This window comes from Pogona vitticeps, chromosome 2 (assembly GCF_051106095.1).
Source record: "Pogona vitticeps strain Pit_001003342236 chromosome 2, PviZW2.1, whole genome shotgun sequence".
NCBI lineage: Eukaryota > Metazoa > Chordata > Lepidosauria > Squamata > Agamidae > Pogona > Pogona vitticeps.
Genome location: NC_135784.1, coordinates 71,725,963 through 71,746,851, shown reverse-complemented (window position 1 = coordinate 71,746,851; position 20,889 = coordinate 71,725,963). Strand labels below are relative to the sequence as shown.

The 20,889-nt window shown below is 40.2% G+C and overlaps 1 protein-coding gene across 34 annotated transcripts in view; it reads right to left on the bottom strand.

Moving 5' to 3' along the window:
- Positions 1–20,889, bottom strand: part of IQSEC1 (IQ motif and Sec7 domain ArfGEF 1) — a 465,124-nt gene that overhangs the window by 17,806 nt on the left and 426,429 nt on the right. For all 34 annotated transcript variants that reach the window (XM_072989683.2, XM_078385370.1, XM_072989694.2 and 31 more), the window contains 4 exons: positions 15,342–15,481; positions 8,563–8,592; positions 4,959–5,084; positions 3,882–3,981 (listed from right to left, as the gene is read on the bottom strand). In XM_072989683.2, the coding sequence (XP_072845784.2) occupies positions 3,882–3,981; positions 4,959–5,084; positions 8,563–8,592; positions 15,342–15,481 (396 nt within the window). The remainder of the gene's footprint in view (positions 1–3,881; positions 3,982–4,958; positions 5,085–8,562; positions 8,593–15,341; positions 15,482–20,889) is intronic.

Genomic DNA, 20,889 nt, shown 5'->3' with positions numbered 1-20,889 from the left:
GTTGCCATCTAAAGTTTGTTGATGGCTGGGAATTGTGAACTTTTTTCACCCTCAATTCCAGTCATTTTGAATTGGCTCAGTACTAAATAAAAATTAATACTATTGGCAGGATCTTCTGGTGTAGTTCTACTAATTAAAGTAATTCCCATAGAGGAATCAAGAGGCACATGTTTCTGGCAGAGGGAATGAAAGAAGTTTTGTTGTTGTTTTGAATGGTAATTGAGGAAGCTTTTTGCAAACTAATAGTTTCTGGCTGGTGCAAAATATTTAAACTGCACCAAGATATACTAATACAAAGGCACAACTGGCATTCTCATAATGAAAATAGAAAATCAGCAGTTATTGAAAGGAACATCCACCTAATGACTCCTGTTCCACTCTATTTAATTGCAAAATATATATTTGTTAAAGTGGATTAGATGTTATATCTTGACTCCAACGGTATGGATATCTTTAATGGCAACTATCCTGTGAGTCACATATTAAAGCAGGATTGATATCTGTATATAAAATGCTGTTTTATAATGAGAATGATTATGATTATTGTCAAGGTAGTCAATTAAAACCCAGTTAAAGTGAATAAGCAAAGGGCTTTTAGATTGCATATGATTCTAGAGAGCTAGGACCTTAATATCTAGTGCAGTAAATCTGAAACAATCTGCAGGTCTTCTGACATTTAAGTAGAAGATGATAGACAGTCCATGCTAAATCCAAATGTGAGTCCCAGCTAAAATAGACCCACTGAATAAATAGAACCTACACAAATGTTGACATCAAGTCTCAGTGACTCTATATCCGTGAGTGACTCTAAATCTGTTAGTTTACGTAGTAAGTCACAACTATAGTAGCCCATTGAATGGGGGTGGGATTTTGGTGATTTTAGTTTGATTTAAATCAAATCAATCTGCTCATAAACAGGGGCTTCAAAAAGACAAGAGTTTTCTGAACTACCAAATACATCCTGAAAATGAGGAATTCCATGAATCATAAAATATTATCCTTTAAATTAATTTTAAAACCCTTTCATACCACCTTTCATCTTTTTAGAATTTCAAGGCAGTGTACAGATCATAATGCAGTTAGAACAATAAAAACAAAAAAATCTTCTGAACAAAACTAAATTTCATAACAAAGCATTTTTACACCTTGTGATCTTATTGTTAGATCACCAGAATCAATCCAGTTGTGTTTTTTTTTTTTTTTAAGGTTCAAGGACATCCAATGTTTGTACTCTGCTTTCAAGCAAAAAAAATGTATTGTTCAACATAAGCAATTACTAACATTTCTGGTTATCAATCAAACAACAGATCTTTTTATAACGACCACTTAGACCACATCAGCTGAGTAAGTACAGTTCATGCCTTTCCCAGATTCTCCCATGTTATAAAAATAAGCCTCACAGCACAGTGCTTAAACAGCAGTACTGCAGCCAAAACTCTGCTTATGACTCAGGTTCAATCACAGGTAGACAGCTTAAGGTTCATGCAGACTTCCATCCCTCTGAGGTTAGTAAATTGAGTTTCAGCTTGCTGGGGTTGGGGGCAATGTATAGCCTGGATAATTAAATTATAAATTGCCCAGAGAGTGCTTTAAGCACTATGGGGCAGTATAGAAGCAGCATGCTTTATTATGAAAAATATGGAATTCAGATAGCTTCTGTTCGTGGAGCTGTGTTAATGAAGATGCATCAGATGCAAAATCTGGCTAATCCTGCTTCCTGTGTAGATGGGAACATTCATCTCTATAAAGTAGAAACGGCACAGGGCCATTGGGTGGTCATAATAGCTGGACAGACAAAAAGAAGTCAGCTTGGCAGCTCTGCAGTATTTAGCACAGACATTTAAACCTAAGAATATTCAAATAACATGGCAGGGGACCAGAGAGGCCTACATACACAAAAGCACCTTTGTGCTTACTGGTTAAATGTGCAAGGCAGATTTTTCTTTTGAACAGCAGACCTTCACACTTTGTACCATGCTAGTCTATAGGGCTCCAACCTTCAGGGATGGTGTCAACCAGCAAAGTAAACATTGGTTGTTCTGGGTTTTTCAGGCTCTTTGGCCGTGTTCTGAAGGTTATTCTTCCTGATGTTTCTTCAGTCTCTGTGGCCGGCATCCTCTGAAGATGCCGGCCACAGAGACGGGCGAAATGTCAGGAAGAACAACCTTCAGAACACGGCCAAAGAGCCCAAAAAAACCAGAAAAACCATTAGATCCCGTCCGTGAAAGCCTTCGTGAATATAAAGTAAACATTGTTTTCTACAGATCACTTATGAAGTTCCTATTGAGGAAACGATTGTCCAGATAAAAGGTGAAAGGAGATTATAAAGGATGGAAATTAATTAAGTTGTTAGTGGCATCCTATTAAAAAAATGGCTCATTAACTTGTATAAAGAGGGATCTTACTATGCTAATCTTGGAGTCTTGACCTCCTCTCAAGGGAGGAAACTGTCTCTCCACAACTTATCTTACTCTTGAGTTGACTAGCTGTGCAGCAGATGCCTACTCTGCTTAGGTGTAAGTATGGAATAAGCTACGTGAGAATTGTTTATTTTCCAGCATGAATCTCCTTTGAAATTGTCTCTACACTGTATTCTTGTTTCATGATACCGAGAAATCCATTTTGAGTGAGTGGAATTTTAACTTTTACCATTTCTGCTTTCTTCTATCTTTTTTCTCTTTTAATAAAATACATAAAATCCTTTCCAGTTGTGGGTTGGATTTGGGGCACAGAGGAAGTCTGGGTACCAAATGCAGTGTCTTGCCTCACTTGCTACTGGATTTTTGGTAAATGGTAAATGGGATGGTGTCAGCGTACCTTTTTGAATTAAACTCCCTGGAACCACGACCAGACTAGTTTCCCCATCTCAGAACAAAGAAGGGTAGAGCAGCTAAGTGGCGATCAGAGGGGTGGACCCAGTAAAAAAAAGTTCACATAATTTAGAACACTTCGGATTTAGCATAATGAATGCCTTCTTGTTGCTACTTCATCCCTCATGAAAGGAAACTGCCAAACTTCATATTTTTAATAGAGGTTGTTCCAGAATATATAAAAGTATTTTTTTTTTAACGTTCAGGAGCTACAAATGTGATAGAGATAAATATCTTATTTCCTTTCCTGGTCCTAACATAGTTTACTCTTTTCATCTGTTCTCTATTGTCAATCATTTTTATCACCACGCCAATTTCTAAACTGAATGCATTTTGCCACCTTTACTTTAATTTGCTATCCTTGCACAGTTCTCAGAATATATAGGATGAATTTTATTACTCAAGAAGAACATGGCAGCTGCAAGAGGCAGATATGCCGTGCTTGGACCCTTGTGGCTTGCCAATTTCACAGTAATGGTCCTGCATTTATTTATGAAAACTGTAGATGAGGTAGAAATCTATTTGAATATGAGTGTCACAGACTGTGTTAAATCAAATTCCTTTTCCTCCAGATGGCTTGTATGTGACATACACTGAATTCTTTCAAAGAGATCATTATGCTAAGATATACAGTGCTTAAAACTGTAAAATGTAATTTGGTTTAGTTGTCTTCCTTCTCAGTGATTTTTTTTAACTGTATTGTCACTTACCTTATGGAGACATCATTATAGGCTATAACTTCAAAGGTTCAGTTTCAGAACAGAGCAAATCAAACAACACTTTTACACTGTGGGCTGTGAGCAGCTGGAGGTTGAGACCTCGTATTTATCACATTTTCTATTGATATGAACCACCACCTAAGGCTCATGATAAGCTAGGTCATCACTTTCAAAACAAACCAAATAACCGAGGCTCAACCATTCACCTGATGCTCCTTTGCAGCAGAATTATTAAGAAATGGTTTGCAGCAATTTATTCCCAAATCTTACGAAGAACTAAAAACAGACTTACACTGATTCTCAAAAAGGAGGACCTGCATTCCATAAAGGGAAAAAGACTGTCGAAAACTGTACGTGACTGAATTCTTCTTCTTTTGAAAAATCTTGGTAACCTAGAAATATCAAAAGGAAAAAAAAAATCAAAGTATTTCCTGTAACTGGTTGTAATATTGCTTAGGCTTCAAACGGTGGCCAAAATAAAATTGAAGGTTTCCACATGTTATAAGGGCATTCATTGAAATATTTTTGGCATTTTGAGGAGTTGGTTGTGAGCTGCATGGTGGAGTTTGCCGTCAGAAGATCTGGCATGCAACAGCCAGCTAGGAAAAAAAAATGCTTGCATCGCTTGCATGACTGCCTTTAAGCAACTGCATAAATTAACAGAAGTTTAGCCAATGCAATTTATACACAATAAATACTTTTAATGTCAGATGAATATACATCTCAAAAACAATTCCTCCCCATAAATGCATAATAAGAGATAAGCGAGCATGAAATATTCCACTCTTAAGTCCAGACGTCTTTTCTTCTTCCATTTTTAACACCCAAAATGCACAGCAACAATCAGACTGGGCCATTATCAAGGAAGAATTCCATTAGGTGGCTGCTGCACATGGCAGCATTGTTCATTCCAACTTAAGCCTGAACTGGTAGCAAGGTTCATTCTACTACAAGAAAGATCACCATCTTCATCTCACTCAAAATGAGAATTTTTTTCCTAACTTTCCTGAAAGTCTCAAATTGTCCTTCTGTGAAAAAAAGTAATGACCTTAGTAATTGTATCTGTGTATGTGTAGGAAGTTTTAGTGCCTACACAATTCACATATTTTACCAAGAACACAACTCGTAAGGAAATACTCAGAATTTAAAAAAGCAGGATCTGTGGTTGTAGTCCTAGCTTGCTGTGTGTCAAAATCAGGAACTTTGTCAACAACTATAGTTTTATATGCAGTTCACCATCCACCTAGGTATATACACAGAGAAACCACTTTCTGCATACATAGCATACCCAGCTGGATAAGGTAACTCCCTGCCTGGAGTCTCTCCATCACTGTAGTGTACTATAAAAATATGCCTGTCAAGTACATACCACAAGGAGATCATTAAATAAAAATATTTCTCGCTGGTGTAATCCAAGCTTCTGCGGTTTATTTGGATCTGGAACTTCAAAGAGTCTGCAGTAGCAAACAAGTCTCCGATGTGGGAGAGAGAGAACCTGTGGGATAAAAGGTAAAGTAAAATGCTGACTCAAGTTAATAATAATTTTAAAAAGTGCCCTGTATTATTTGGGTCAAGTCTTTTTCACAACAGTGAAGTAGAAAAATATTCATAGTGGTGCAGATCAAAACATTTTAATGCAATGTTTTTATTCACTTTTCTTCGTATCATTTTGAAATTTTCCTCATTTTACTGTTATGCTTTCTGACTAGTGCTAATCTCTTTAATTACTTTGTGAAGGTTTTTGTTGTTGTGAACGGCTTGTATGTGATCCTTGTGATGACTACTATAGCCTGGCATGATTCAAAATGTGTTCTGTATTAAGGATTCAATGTACATTCTGTGTCTTAGAACAGTAAACACTTAGTGGTTTCAGAATATGACATATGGTATAAGCAGAATACAGTACAATGAAGTTTTCTCAGTATCTGATAATCAATATCTCAATCAGTATTGAGATCCTGCAGATCAGTTTCCCTAATCTGTTCTGTACTTAATAGATCCACCACTGACATGGCATTTTCCCTCAGACAGTTGCAGGATAAATGTAGGGAACAACGATAGCCACTCTTTGTGGCCTTCATAGATCTTACAAAGGCCTTTGATTTGGTTAAGAGGGACGGCCTTTTAAAAATACTTCCCAAGACTGGATGTCCACCTCAACTCCTTAACATCATCAGGTACTTTCATGAGGAAATAAAGGGCACTGTAGTTTTTGATGGCTCAACATCAGATCCCTTTGACATCCGAAGTGGAATGAAACAGAACTGTGTCGTCACCCGATTCTGTTTGAGATTTTTTTTTTTTTGCTGTCATGCTGAAGCATGCTTTTGGAACTGCAACAGAAGGTGTCTATCTCCAGACTAGATCAGATGGAAAGTTGTTTAATCTCTCTATACTGAGAGCGAAGACCCAAGTCCAGCTGAAATGCATGCGGGACTTCCTCTTTGCCGATGATGCAGCTGTTGTTGCCCATTCTGCTGAGGAGCTCCAACAACTCATGAATCGTTGTAGCAACACCTGCCAAGGCTTTAGATTAACAATCAGCCTGAAGAAAACGCAAGTTCATGACTTTGTTTACCTTGGCTCAACAATCTCTGACACTCTCTCCCTGGATGTTGAGCTGGATAACTGAACTGGCAAAGCAGCTACCATGTTCTCTAGACTCACAAACAGAGTATGGCTTAATAAGAAGCTGACGGCATATACCAAGATCCAGGTCAATAGAGCTTATGTCCTGAGTGCACTCCTGTACTGCAGTGAGTCCTGGACCCTTTGTGCATGGCAGGAGAGGAAGTTGAACATGTTCCATATGCATTGTCTCTGACATATTTTTGGTATCACCTGGCAGGACAAAGTTCCAAATAGAATAGTCCTAGAACAAGCTGGAATTTTTAGTATGTAACAGTGATGTCTGCGTTGGTTCAGGCATGTTGTGAGAATGGCTGACAGATGAATTCCGAAAGATCTCCTGTATGGAGAATTAGTGCAGGGAAAGCACCCCAGAGGGAGAAAACACAGCTGCGATACAAAGATATCTGCTGCTGGATCTGAAGGACTTAGGGATGGACCTCAACAGATGGGAAAACTTGACCTCTGAGTGTTCAGCCTGGAGGCAGGTGGTACATCATGGCCTCTGCCATTTTGAAGAGACACTTGTCCAGCAGGCTGAGTCAAAGAGGCAGTCCCAAAATCAGCAAAATCAGGGAGCTGGACAGGGGACAGACTGTATTTGTCTTCAGTGTGGAAGGGATTGTCACTCTCATATTGGCCTTCTCAGCCACAGTAGAAGCTGTCCAAGACCTCTATTCAGAGCACGTTACCATAGTCTCTCGAGACTGAAGGATGCCTAATCCTAATCTGTACATGGGAGAACTGCAACAATTCTGTGTTCCTTGCTTCCCCCTCCCACTTCTTGCTGCCCCCTCATTGTCCCACCATGTGCCTTGGTGGGTTGGGGTTGGGTCAGGCTGTAGCGCTGGAAATGGGGAGCTGAGTTGCTGGCATACTACCCCTTCTCTACATGTAAACGAGAGCAATTTGAGAATCCAGCCCAAGTTGTCTAAGACATGAAGCCTTGATATCTACTTTCTCAAATGATAAAAGAATAATGGCTTGTTATACCTACTACCTCTATCCTCTACTCTGCACTAGCGATTTCTGCGCAACTGGTGTAAACTGGTGTATTACATGGGTAGGGCTAATGTTTAACATTAGGTAGCAGCAAAGAGGACATTTCTTCTCTTATTCAATTTAGCTCCAAGAAGTTTTTTCCCCTAAAGGTAAGTTCATAGCACAGTACCTGAAGTAGCAGAATTATATTACTGAGCAAGGAACCATGAAACTGAAGTATTTATGTTCTAATTAATTAACTATACCAACAAGTTTTAGATGAGAATATCTGAAGCACATAACCAGGGGTACTTTCTTTCAACGCTCCCACTACGGTCAAACACAGCAACTTCCTGACATGTACTATGTGTGATTATATTAAGATCTTCACAGACATCCAGCACCCTCCTTAAAACACACTCTTGTGTGTCAAGGCTGTCAAACAGAAAACATTCAAGGACATGGCATCTGCTAAATGCAGTATCTCTGTGGACATCCCTATGAGAATAAGCCAATATTTCAGTGCCACAATTGTAATACAAAATCTTGTTGTAGGCTTTCACACTGACGGTCTGATTAAACTGGAGCAGCAGATGCAAACACGAAAAAAAAAATGGAAGCAAAGAATCCAAATGCATTTCTGAAGTAGCTTGAAATTACAAAGAAGAAGAACTGAAAGGCACATTTACAGGCACAGGAAATAAGAACATGGGCAAATGAACCGGAGCAGAAGAGGGCATATAAACTTAAGGGCAACCTATGTATTTGCTGTTGTCTCCAAATCAAGCCACAAACTAATTTCGTAGAATACTGAACCCAGATTCTAATCCCATATGGTTATAAATCCCAGGATTGCCTTTGTGCATAACAGCCTATAAGGGTCTTTGAAACATAAAACGTGGTAAACCCATTAATGCTACATTTAGTTTTAAGACGGAACTACAAACATGACCAAAGAATATATAAGTAGAAAGCTCTCTTCACCCCTTCAAGGGCTTTTATATTAAGTTGGGAGGAACAGTATTAAAAACCTGCTCAATAAACTCCAGCAAGGTTTACAAGTATAGCTACAGCTCCACCATGCTTTTTAAATAAGCAAGTTTCACATCTCATTGTTGCTTTATGCTAACTCTGTGTGAAACTGAAACCCACAAGAAACTATAATTTTGCTTCTTTACATCACAGAATGATTTTATTAGGGAAATAATAAAGCTTTTAAATAAACTATATTTAAAAAAACCCTACTGAATGGTTAAGTGTGGGCATCAAAGCACTATAAAATATTAAACATTAGAAAGGTTTCTTAAACCTATCCTGATAGTGTTGTTTGTAGAACACAAGGGAATATGAAAAGAAATACCTACACAGCCAAGTCCATGATGCAGAGATCCAATCTACAGTAGAAAGACACATATAAGTTCATTAAACTTCAGAGAAACACAGAAATGTATATCAAGTAAATACTTCATAATCTTACTATGACTAAATTCCTATGAAATAAAAACAAACAATCCTATAAATAAGGACAAACAACTATTTCCAAACTGTGTTTTGCATAGCTAAATTGTCGCCAAGGGAACTAACCATGAAAAATGCCAACCTAATGTTACTGATTTGATCATGAAGCTTGTATATTGTATGGTAGAGATATGGGTATTTGTATTTGTATATGAATACTCCCCCACTGGTGGACATAATGAGGGTCTAGCCCACTGGGGCCTGACCGTCCACTCACCTTCCACTGTTGTTGCCAGCTCCGCGCTCCCTTCCTATCGCTCCAGAGCTTGAGGTCCGTAAGCCACTCCTGGCAGGAGGCGGGAGGACGAGCCTCACTGCAGGGTCGAAGAGTGGATTGCAGACTGCGAGCTCCGGAGTGATAGGAAGGGAGCGCAGAGCTCACGGCAACAGCGGAAGGTGAGTGGACGGTCTGGCCTCAGGGTGCCAGACCCTTGTTATGTCCACCTGTGCAGGGGTATTCATGTTCGAATACCCCATTGCACGGTACAGTATATTTTCTACTTCTAGAATTCCACCTTTCAGTCTATATGGCAAAAACTGATCTATAATCCCACCCAATGTTCCCTCTAAGCCGTGGAGGAGTGCAGCACTGCACAGGCATGCAGAAAAGCAAGTGTGATCCCATCATCATCTTGAAAGTGCAACTGTTTCTAAACAATGTATTCTTTTTTTAAAAACTTTTTTTATTAATTTTCCAATCTATCTACATTGTGCTTATCAGACATCGTGTTACATACTTGCTTACAATTATTTGTTTTTTACATCTCAGTGTCTTCTTGATTATCCCCCCAAATTCCGACCTTCTTTCAAACCATTCATATACAGATTTTAGTATATAGTATAGCTACTATCATAATATTACTCTCATATTATATAAAGTTCTCAAGATCTTCTAATAACATTCGTATTGAAAGTGGTTCCAGATCCATGACCCAGCTTTATATCTAGTTTAGTCTGCCTAAAATAAAAAGTCACCATATTACATCTTTACCCTGATTCGGGCTCCCTTATTTCAATTTAGTTCTCCTTTTAATATATAGAATATACCCTTTTACAGATCCAAATGATAAATATAAACATGTTTCCAATACTAAGGGGCCCTTCCTTGTTTTCCCTTTTTTCATCTTTCTAGGTAATTGCCTCTCTGGTTCCTCTTTTTTCATTCCCTGCTATATCTCTAAACATGCTGTCATATTTCATGTCCTCTAAAACCATTTTGTAGATCTGATTTATGTCCATTTTTTGTACTTGATCTATCTTCAATGAGTCTTCCAGGCTTTTTTTGGTTAATTTTGCTGTTTTTTTTTCCCTTTGTCTTCCCTTGGTACTCTCCTCTGGTCCAAGACTGATGTTTCTCTTAGATTAACTTTCTCAAGCTGCTGCTTGGTTTGGCATGCATCATCTGTGATACTCCCATTTCCTTCCTTGTTGTTTTCAGTTGCTTGTGGACTATAGTCCTTATGTTGATTGGATAATTTTGCCTCTTCATAATGAGATGTCATGGTCGTTAATATTTGTTGAAGCATAAATTTTACTTCATTCCAAAATTGTCCTTGTGCCATTCTGTTTCTGCTGCCTAGATGCTTATAAACAGATATTCCAAATTTCCAGAGTCATTTCAGGAGTTCCGCTTTGGCTATGTAGAGTTGAACCAAATTCGACGCAAGGAACAGTTTTTGAAAAGTCCACTTTATGGTTAATTCCAGCCAAATGCAAAGAGAAGCTCACGAGGAGATAAACAGTTTTTCAGCCTGAAGCAACAACAGAATGTCCAAGGCCACCTCTTCTGGGAATCATTCCAAACACTTTAGATAGACAAAACAATGTCCACACTTAATTTGCATGAAGGTCTCTTAAGCTTATAACGCCAGGTTGTAAATATTCTTAAAGTATAGTTTTAAAAAGTTACTTTCTTCAGCTATCCCTCTCACCAGATTTTCTGCCACTTTAGAAAGTTACTGAAATAAGATAGCAATTCTTTTTTTTTCCATATGTAGGGGTACGTAGGCAATTAGTTGCAAAAGAATTCTCACCCGATGGAAAAACAGCGATGCCAGGTGCTGTTCCTTGCTTCTCTCAGACGGCTGCCAGCGACTTGGAAGCTAGCCGAAGCTGTTTATTTCTGCCCATTGGCTGATTAGGGAGTTTCCTGGATCGAACCGGGGTGGCCGCCGCCCCTCGTGATCAACAGGCTTTCTCCCCCAGTTCACCACCCCTCCAGGGTGGTTTCGACACCCTACGGTGTCCCAAAACAGGTCAGAATTCAGCTCAGGGGACAGAGCTCTGTCCTCCTGCTGCTGTCTCGTCGCGACGTCAAGCCGCTAAACAATGTATTCTTGAAGGCTTTCATGGCGGGGAGCTCATGGTTGTTGTGGGTTTTTCTGGCTCTTTGGCCATGTTCTGAAGGTTGTTCTTCCTGACGTTTCACCAGTCTCTGTGGCCGGCATCTTCTCTGTCCGTGCTCTGTCTGTTCCTACTTCAGTCCTCTGAAGATGCCGGCCACAGAGACTGGAGAAACATCAGGAAGAACAACCTTCAGAACACAGCCAAAGAGCCAGAAAAACCCACAACAACCATGTTTCTAAACAGTTTATTTCCCATCTTACCCCATATATGCACTAATACTAGACATACAGAAGTGTGTGCAGAACAGTATGCGTAGTGTCTCCCCACTTGTTTTGGGATTCTAATGTGTGCTCTATTCCAGAGGTGTAGCAGGATCTGAGGCAAATTGTGGACTGGGATGGTGAGGTATCTCAATCCAAAATTTCAGTGGGAGGTATCGCACACACTCCAATCACAAGCCATGTTCTAACAGGACTTCTTTCTAGGTATCAAATTCTGACAATTCAAATTAAGCCAATAGGGTAGGGAAAAGTCATATAAAGGAACTGGAACCAGTTTGCTTTGTGAGAATAATGGTAAGAAGACAAAGATCTGAAATCAATTTTTTTTTTTTGGTCATGGCCGTAAACACAATATAAAAGAAATATAGGCTAAATTAAGATTGCATAAGTCACATAACGAACCTTATAAGGTCGTGTGTGAAGAATAGTTTCCAGTCTGTAGCCCCCTTCAAATGTGCTAGGGCCCCTAAGGGAGGCATATGGCACCCACCGAGAATGGCTGCTCTAAAGCATTCAATGGGGCTCATTTGGCTAAGTAAAACATGTACTTTGCACACAGTTTGTTTGTTCAGTCGTTTAGTCGTGTCTGACTCTTCGTGACCCCATGGACCAGAGCACGCCAGGCCCTCCTATCCTCCACCGCCTCCCGGAGTTGTGTCAAATTCATGTTGGTTGCTTCGATGACACTGTCCAACCATCTCATCCTCGGTCGTCCCCTTCTCCTCTTGCCTTCACACTTTCCCAACATCAAAGTCTTTTCCAAGGAGTCTTCTCTTCTCATGAGATGGCCAAAGTACTGGAGCCTCAGCTTCAGGATCTGTCCTTCCAATGAGCACTCGGGGTTGATTTCCTTTAGAATTGATAGGTTTGTTCTCTTTGCAGTCCAGGGAACTCTCAAGAGTCTCCTCCAGCACCACAATTCAAAGGCATCAATTCTTCGGGGGTCAGCTTTCTTTATGGTCCAGCTCTCACTTCCATACAACACTACAGGAAAAACCATAGCTTTGACTATTCAGACTTTTGTTGGCAAGGTGATGTCTCTGCTTTTTAAGATGCTGTCAAGGTTTGTCATTGCTTTCCTCCCAAGAAGCAGGCGTCTTTTAATTTTGGGGCTGCTGTCTCCATCTGCAGTGATCATGGAGACCAAGAAAGTAAAATCTGTCACTGCCTCCATATCTTCCCCTTCTATTTCCCAGGAGGTGATGGGACCAGTGGCCATGATCTTAGTTTTTTTGATGTTGAGTTTCAGACCGTTTTTTGCACTCTCGTCTTTCACCCTCATTACAAGGTTCTTTAGTTCCTCCTCACTTTCCGCCATCAGAGTGGTATCATCTGCATATCGGAGGTTGTTGATATTTCTTCCTGCAATCTTAATTCCAGCTTGGGATTCCTCCAGTCCACCCTTCCGCATGATGTATTCTGCATATAAGTTAAATAAGCAGGGTGACAATATACAGCCTTGTTGTACTCCTTTCCCAATTTTGAACCAATCCGTTGTTCCATATTCAGTTCTAACTGTTGCTTCCTGTCCCACATATACTAGGTTTCTCAGGAGATGGATAAGGTGGTCAGGCACGCCCATTTCTTTTAGGACTTGCCATAGTTTGCTGTGGTCCACACAGTCAAAGGCTTTTGCATAGTCAATGAAGCAGAAGTAGATGTTTTTCTGGAACTCTCTGGCTTTCTCCATAATCCAGTGCATGTTGGCAATTTGGTCTCGAGTTCCTCTGCCCCTTCGGAATCCCGCTTGTACTTCTGGGAGTTCTCGGTCCACATACTGCTGAAGCCTACCTTGTATGATTTTGAGCATAACCTTGCTGGCGTGTGAGATGAGTGCAATTGTCTGGTAGTTGGAGCATTCTTTGGCACTGCCCTTCTTTGGTATTGGGATGTAGACTGATCTTTTCCAGTCCTCTGGCCACTGTTGAGTTTTCTAAACTTGTTGGCATATTGAATGCAGCACCTTAACAGCATCATCCTTTAAGATTTTAAATAGTTCAACTGGAATGCCATCGCCTCCACTGGCCTTGTTGTTAGCCAGGCTTTCTAAGGCCCACTTGACCTCACTCTCCAGGATGTCTGGCTCTAGGTCAGCAACTATATTGTCTGGGTTGTCCGGGATATCCAAAACTTTCTGATATAATTCCTCTGTGTATTCTTGCCACCTCTTCTTGACTTTGCACACTGAACATCCCATATTCAGTCCTTGATCTCTCCAGTTAAAAGATGCCATGAAATGCAAAAGACCTATTCAGGCATTAACGTTAACTGAAGTACTCAGACCACATCAGGCTAAATGATCAGATAACACACCTCTACATGTTCTACACACACTTTCCTTGACATGATAACTTAATAAAAGGAGGAGCAAAAGTATCTTAAATCACTGCATTTATGCAATTCTGAATTCCTGTCTAGTATATGAAATAATATTAAATGTCAGCAAACCCCTGGGAAAGACCATATCATAAATGGGGCACCACTACTAAGGAAGGCCTTTCCTCCCAAAATCAGATTATAAAATAGATTAAATAGATTTAAATCAATCTGTATAATATAAAATGAGTGCAGCTAACAGCAACCACCAAAATATGCCTTTTGCCATAAGCTGGTTGAGAGCAGGAACCAGTTTTCTATATAATGGGCAGGAACCTTTTTAAAGGAACAGTCTTTGACTGTTTAGAGATAGCTGAGGCCAGGCTGACACATAATTAGCTTTTTTTTACCTACCTCCTGGACCCAGCCTGTTAAACTGCTTCTTAAACCTTCTAAGTTGGGATAGGCAAGGAGTGAGCAAACAAGTAGTTGACCATACTTCCACAAGCATCTCCTGAGATCTTTGGGCACCAATAGTAAAAAATGATCACATAAATTCTGACCCAACAGTGCTTTGGCCACATCCACTGTGTGAACTACTGAGGCAACATCATCCAGATCAGAGGTGGGGAACTGTCATGTTGCAGATATTATTTAATGACAACTCCTGCCAGTCCTAGATAGACAACCCAATAGCAAAGGATAATTGGATAATTGATGTATCATCAAAGTTCTCAGCATAAATGTGGGCTGCTAAAGGGGATTTTTGAGTTTAGCTTGCAGGTCTTGCTAGTGGTGGCAATACTTTCCAACAATGCACAGTAGACCTTTGGTGGACATCATCGCACAGAGGCACTTGGGTAAAAGAAGTATTATAAATTCACTTACTTCATTTTCAGAGTAGGTTCTAAAATGTGTTAGTAAATTACTGTGTCTTGTAATATTTACAAGTATTTTATTAATTAAAAAACTTCAAATATTCCGAATTTGCCTGCTGACTTTTTAAAAAAAATTAATAATATTCCATCCAAAATTTGATCTCAATCTTATTTATTTAATTTATTGAAATTAATTCTTTATCCATTTCCTGCCTATCAGGGTTCTCAAAGTGATAGACAATAGATTACTATTTAAAGTTCAGATGTCTGAGTAATTACCCATATTTTTGTTTCTGAAAACAAAACAGTCCAGCATTGTCTCTTCATCTTGGTATGCATAGTTAGTTGTTCATTCTAACAAAGGTATTCGCTCAGCTGTAAACTGAAACCAATCCACAAAATTCCCTCCCTGTTTAATCAAATATTTCAGTTTGACTGCTTCCTTTTCCTGAAGATACCTTTCAATAACCATGAAATAAGGTCTTTTAAATCCAGTTCAGTTCTACTACAGGGTACAATTTATTTGCAAAATTTAGGAATCAGTATATTTCCTTGAAATGCCATCAACAAGAATCTGTTTCTTGATTTCTGCAGCAGTACATAAAGGAGCTACCTAGCTCAATTTTAGGTTTTAATAGCTATCAAATACTGCGATTTTTGTATCTATCAGAGAGAGAAGAAATACCATCCTTTAGGGTTTGAATGATTTTCTGTTACAAAAAAAAACAAACCTAAGAAAGTGTCCTTTTCTTGGCAACTCCGAAATAAATCATTTTAAATTGAATAAAGTTTCACCCAACTTACCGGTTTCTTTCCTACTATGAGTTTTTCAACCTTTTGGACTTGTGACACATGATCTTCATTTGTCTTGAGTTCCCGCTTGCGGATTCTCTCATAAATCCCAATAAGCATCTCCCGTGGGATATCTTCCCCATCATCTACACCTGCAAAATCCCAAACTAATGATTATGAGCTCACAGAGAGTAGCATCCTTAAAGCTTGATGATAATGTCCTTCTCTTGAAGGGCAAAAGACATAGCTCACTTCACAGGATAACAGTTCCAAGGAAGGTACTATATTATCACTGTCTCTATCGCTAATACTCCTATTAAAGCCTTAGATTCTGCCTGTCATGAATCAGTATTTACAGACTGAAAACAATTGTGCTACTTTAGAAGTATACAATGTATTGTGCATAATTTACTTACACAAATCCCATGGTTCATGTACTACATTTTAAAATATTGTTTATTCCAACAATAATTACATATTTATAAAATTGATTTTACTCATAATGTTTTTACTTTTGTTACAAACAGAAATAGAACCCACTGAAATAGAAGAAGTGTAACACTTCTTACATTTTACTAGTTGATGAGAAGCGGGCAAAAGGTTAAAGCTGAAAACAGTATAAACCACCAATACCAATATTATAGTAAGTAAAGTAAAGGTAAAGGTTCTCCTTGACAATTTTTGTCCAGTCGTGTTCGACTTTAGGGGGCGGTGCTCATCCCCGTTTCCAAGCCATAGAGCCAGCATTTTGTCTGAAGACAATCTTCCGTGGTCACATGGCCAGTGCGACTTAGACACGGAACGCTGTTACCTTCCCACCGAGGTGGTCCCTATTTATCTACTCGCATTTACATGCTTTCGAACCGCTAGGTTGGCGAGAGCTGAGACAAGCGACGGGAGCTCACTCCATTGCGTGGATTCGATCTTACGACGGCTGGTCTTCCGACCCTGCAGCACAGAGGCTTCTGCGGTTTAGCCCACAGTGCCACCACGTCTCCTAACTTTACTAATATTATAGTAAAGTTAATAATAATGTATATTCTGAATATACCTTTCTCCATAACAGAAAACAGACAGAAAAAAACATTCACTTTCAGAAAAGGAGCTACAGAAAAAAAAAAGGAGGAGGGGGAGAGGAACACAAGACTAACTAAATATTAATCTGCTATCAAAATCAGCAATGCCTGTTGATGGCTGCTTGCAGTTTGCTGCCAAAATTCAGGAACATAGAAACGATCTCAAAGGCCTGCAAAGGTCTCTGGGGCTGAAATGCACCTTCTGACTTGCTGAAGTTGCCCATCCCTGTGCTAGGTTTCCATTTAATGCTACTTTCTACTGTGAAAGTGGGTTTGACATCAAGCACAATAATTTTAAACATACTGGCTTTGAACTTGGAGGTGCAATATAGCCAACATGATTAGTTACCACTGATAAGACAAATGCATAAAAGATAACACTGTAAACAGGATTAGAAATCCATCAATCCTGGACATGAACTTCCAACTCTTGCTCAGATGAGTTCCAGTCACTTAGAATGTTTTCATATCTTTATTACTCCGTTACCATAGTCTATCCAACCTCCTCTCTATTCAGCAACCTGATAATATAACACTCAGACCCAGGTCTATGAGCACAAGGTTCAGAATTTCATGTGCCTGTTCTTTATTTGAAATATAAATGAAATTATTCTTAAGGTCACTTGTAATATGCAAAGTAGATTTTTTAAGAGTTTTAAAGTATTTATTAAAAAGGTAAAGGTTCCCCTTAACATTCTTAGTCCAGTCGTGTCTGACTCTAGGGGGCGGTGCTCATCTCGTTTTCAAGCCATAGAGCCAGCGCTTGTCCAAAGACAGTTTCCGTTGTCACATGGCCAGCGTGATTAGGGAACCCCTTTTTACCTTCCCACCGAGGTGTGTGTTTAGTCGTTTAGTCGTGTCCGACTCTTCGTGACCCCATGGACCAGAGCACGCCAGGCCCTCCTGTCTTCTACTGCCTCCCGGAGTTGTGTCAGGTTCATGTTGGTTGCTTCGCAGACACTGTCCAGCCATCTCATCCTCGGTCGTCCCCTTCTCCTCTTGCCATCACACCTTCCTAACATCAATGTTTTTTCCAAGGACTCTTTTCTTCTCATGAGATGGCCAAAGTACTGGAGCCTCAGCTTCAGGATCTGTCCTTCAAGTGAGCATTCAGGGTTGATTTCCTTTAGAACTGATAGGTTTGTTCTCCTTGCAATCCAGGGGATTCTCAAGAGCCTCCTCCAGCACCACAATTCAAAGGCATCAATTCTTCGGGGGTCAGCTTTCTTTATGGTCCAGCTCTCACTTCCATACATCACGACAGGAAAAACCATAGCTTTGACTATTCGGACTTTTGTTGGCAAGGTGATGTCTCTGCTTTTCAAGATGCTGTCAAGATTTGTCATCGCTTTCCTCCCAAGAAGGAGGCGCCTTTTAATTTCAGGGCTGCTGTCTCCATCTGCAGTGATCATGGAGCCCAGGAAGATAAAATTTGACACTGCCTCCATATCTTCCCCTTCTATTTCCCAGGAGGTGATGGGACCAGTGGCCATGATCTTAGTTTTTTTGATGTTGAGTTTCAGACCGTTTTTTGCACTCTCCTCTTTCACTCTCATTACAAGGTTCTTTAATTCCTCCTCACTTTCTGCCATCAGAGTGGTATCATCTGCATATCGGAGGTTGTTGATATTTCTTCCGGCAATCTTAATTTCTTCCAGTCCAGCCTTCCGCATGATGTATTCTGCATATAAGTTAAATAAGCTGGGGGACAATATACAGCCTTGCCGTACTCCTTTCCCAATTTTGAACCACTCAGTTGTTCCATGACCAGTTCTAGCTGTTGCTTCCTGTCCCACATATAGGTTTCTCAGGAGACAGATAAAGTGGTCAGGCACTCCCATTTCTTTAAGAACTTGCCATAGTTTGCTGTGGTCCACACAGTCAAAGGCTTTCGCATAGTCAATGAAGCAGAAGTAGATATTTTTCTGGAACTCTCTGGCTTTCTCCATAATCCAGCGCAAGTTAGCAATTTGGTCTCGAGTTCCTCTGCCTCTTCGGAATCCAGCTTGTACTTCTGGGAGTTCTCGGTCCACATACTGCTGAAGCCTACCTTGTAGGATTTTGAGCATAACCTTGCTAGCGTGCGAAATGAGTGCAATTGTACGGTAATTGGAGCATTCTTTGGCACTGCCTTTCTTTGGGATTGGGATGTAGACTGATCTTTTCCAATCCTCTGGCCACTGTTGAGTTTTCCAAACTTGCTGGCATATTGAATGTAGCACCTTAACAGCATCATCTTTAAAGATTTTAAATAGTTCAGCTGGAATGCCATCACCTCCACTGGCCTTGTTGTTAGCCAGGCTTTCTAAGGCGCAATTGACTTCGCTCTCCAGGATGTCTGGCTCAAGGTCAGCAACTACATTGTCTGGGTTGTCCGGGATATCCAAATCTTTCTGATATAATTCCTCTGTGTATTCTTGCCACCTCGTCTTGACGTCTTCTGCTTCTGTTAGTTCCCTCCCATTTTTGTCTTTTATCATGTTCATCTTTGCGCAAAATGTTCCTCTAATATGTCCAATTTTCCTGAACAGATCTCTGGTCTTTCCTTTTCTGTTATCTTCCTCTATTTCTTTGCATTGTTCATTTAAGAAGGCCCTCTTGTCTCTCCTTGCTATTCTTTGGAAGTCTGCATTCAACTTTCTGTAGCTTTCCCTATCTCCCTTGCATTTTGCTTCCCTTCTCCTCTCTGCTATTTCTAAGGCCTCATTGGACAGCCACTTTGCTTTCTTGCATTTCCTTTTCTTTGGGATGGTTTTCGTTGCTGCCTCCTGGACAATGTTACGAGCCTCTATCCAAAGTTCTTCAGGCACTCTGTCCACCCAATCTAGTTCTTTAAATCTGTTCTTTACTTCCACTGTGTATTCATAAGGGATTTGGTTTAGATTATACCTGAGTGGCCCAGTGGTTTTTCCTAATCTCTTCAGTCTAAGCTTGAATTTTGCTATGAGAAGCTGATGATCAGAACCGCAGTCAGCTCCAGGTCTTGTTTTTGCTGACTGTATAGAGCTTCTCCATCTTTGGCTGCAGAGAATATAATCAATCTGATTTCGATATTGCCCATCTGGTGATTTCCATGTATAGAGTCGCCTCTTGTGTTGTTGGAAAAGAGTGTTTGTGATGACCAGCTTATTCTCTTGACAAAACTCTATTAGCCTTTGTCCTGCTTCGTTCTGAACTCCAAGGCCAAACTTCCCTGTTGTTCCTTTTATCTCTTGGCTCCCTACTTTAGCATTCCAGCCCCCTAGAATGAGAAGAACGTCTTTCTTTGGTGTCAGTTCTAGAAGGTGTTGTAAATCTTCATAGAATTGTTCAATTTCAGTCTCCTCAGCAATGCTGGTTGGTGCATAAACTTGGATTATTGTGATGTTGAATGGTCTTCCTTGGATTCGTATTGACATCATTCTATCATTTTTGAGATTGTATCCCATTACAGCTTTTCCCACTCTTTTGTTGACTATGAGGGCTACTCCATTCCTTCTACGGGATTCTTGCCCACAATAGTAGATATGATAATCATCTGAGCTGAATTCGCCCATTCCTGTCCATTTTAGTTCACTGATGCCCAGGATGTCGATGTTTATTCTTGCCATCTCCTGTTTGACCACCTCCAGCTTCCCAACGTTCATAGATCTTACATTCCAGGTTCCTATGCAGTATTCTTCTTTGCAGCATTGGATTTTCCTTTCCCTTCCAGGCACGTCCACAGCTGAGCGTCCTTTCGGCTTTGGCCCAACCACTTCATTAGCTCTGGAGCTACTTGTACTTGTCCTCCACTCTTCCTCAGTAGCATGTTGGACGCCTTCCGACCTGAGGGGCCCATCTTCCAGCGTCATATCTTTTAGCCTTTTGTTTCTGATCATGGGGCGTTCTTGGCAAAGATACTGGAGTGGCTTGCCATTTCCTACTCCAGGTGGATTGCGTTTAGTCGGAACTCTCCACTATGTCCTGTCCGTCTTGGGTGTCCCTGCACGGCGTAGCCCATAGCTTCTCTGAGTTACTCAAGCCCCTTCGCCACGACAAGGCAGCAATCCATGAAGGATTGGCGAGGAGCTGGGACAAAGCGACCGGAGCTCATTCTATTGTGTGGATTCGATCTTACGACTGCTGGTCTTCCGACCCTGCAGCACAGAGGCTTCTGCGGTTTAGCCCGCAGCGCCACCCACGTCCCGTGATAATTAATAAATATTACTATTTATTAATTACTGATTGTTTATAAAATATATCTATACCATTGGAACGGAATCTTGGACATTAACGTATATCTCTACTGTCTTATGTTCAGCTTAAGGCCTGCAGAAACCAGATTTCATACAGTGGCAACTTGAACAAGACTATCAGCTCACTAATATACAGTATTATGACTCTGCATGGTATGAGAGTACTGTATACTTATAATTATTAGGCCACAGAGTGGTCTACTTAAATGGAAACCTCATTTTATAAAAATTCTTTGCCTTATTTCCTTTTTTTGTCCTTTCCATAAT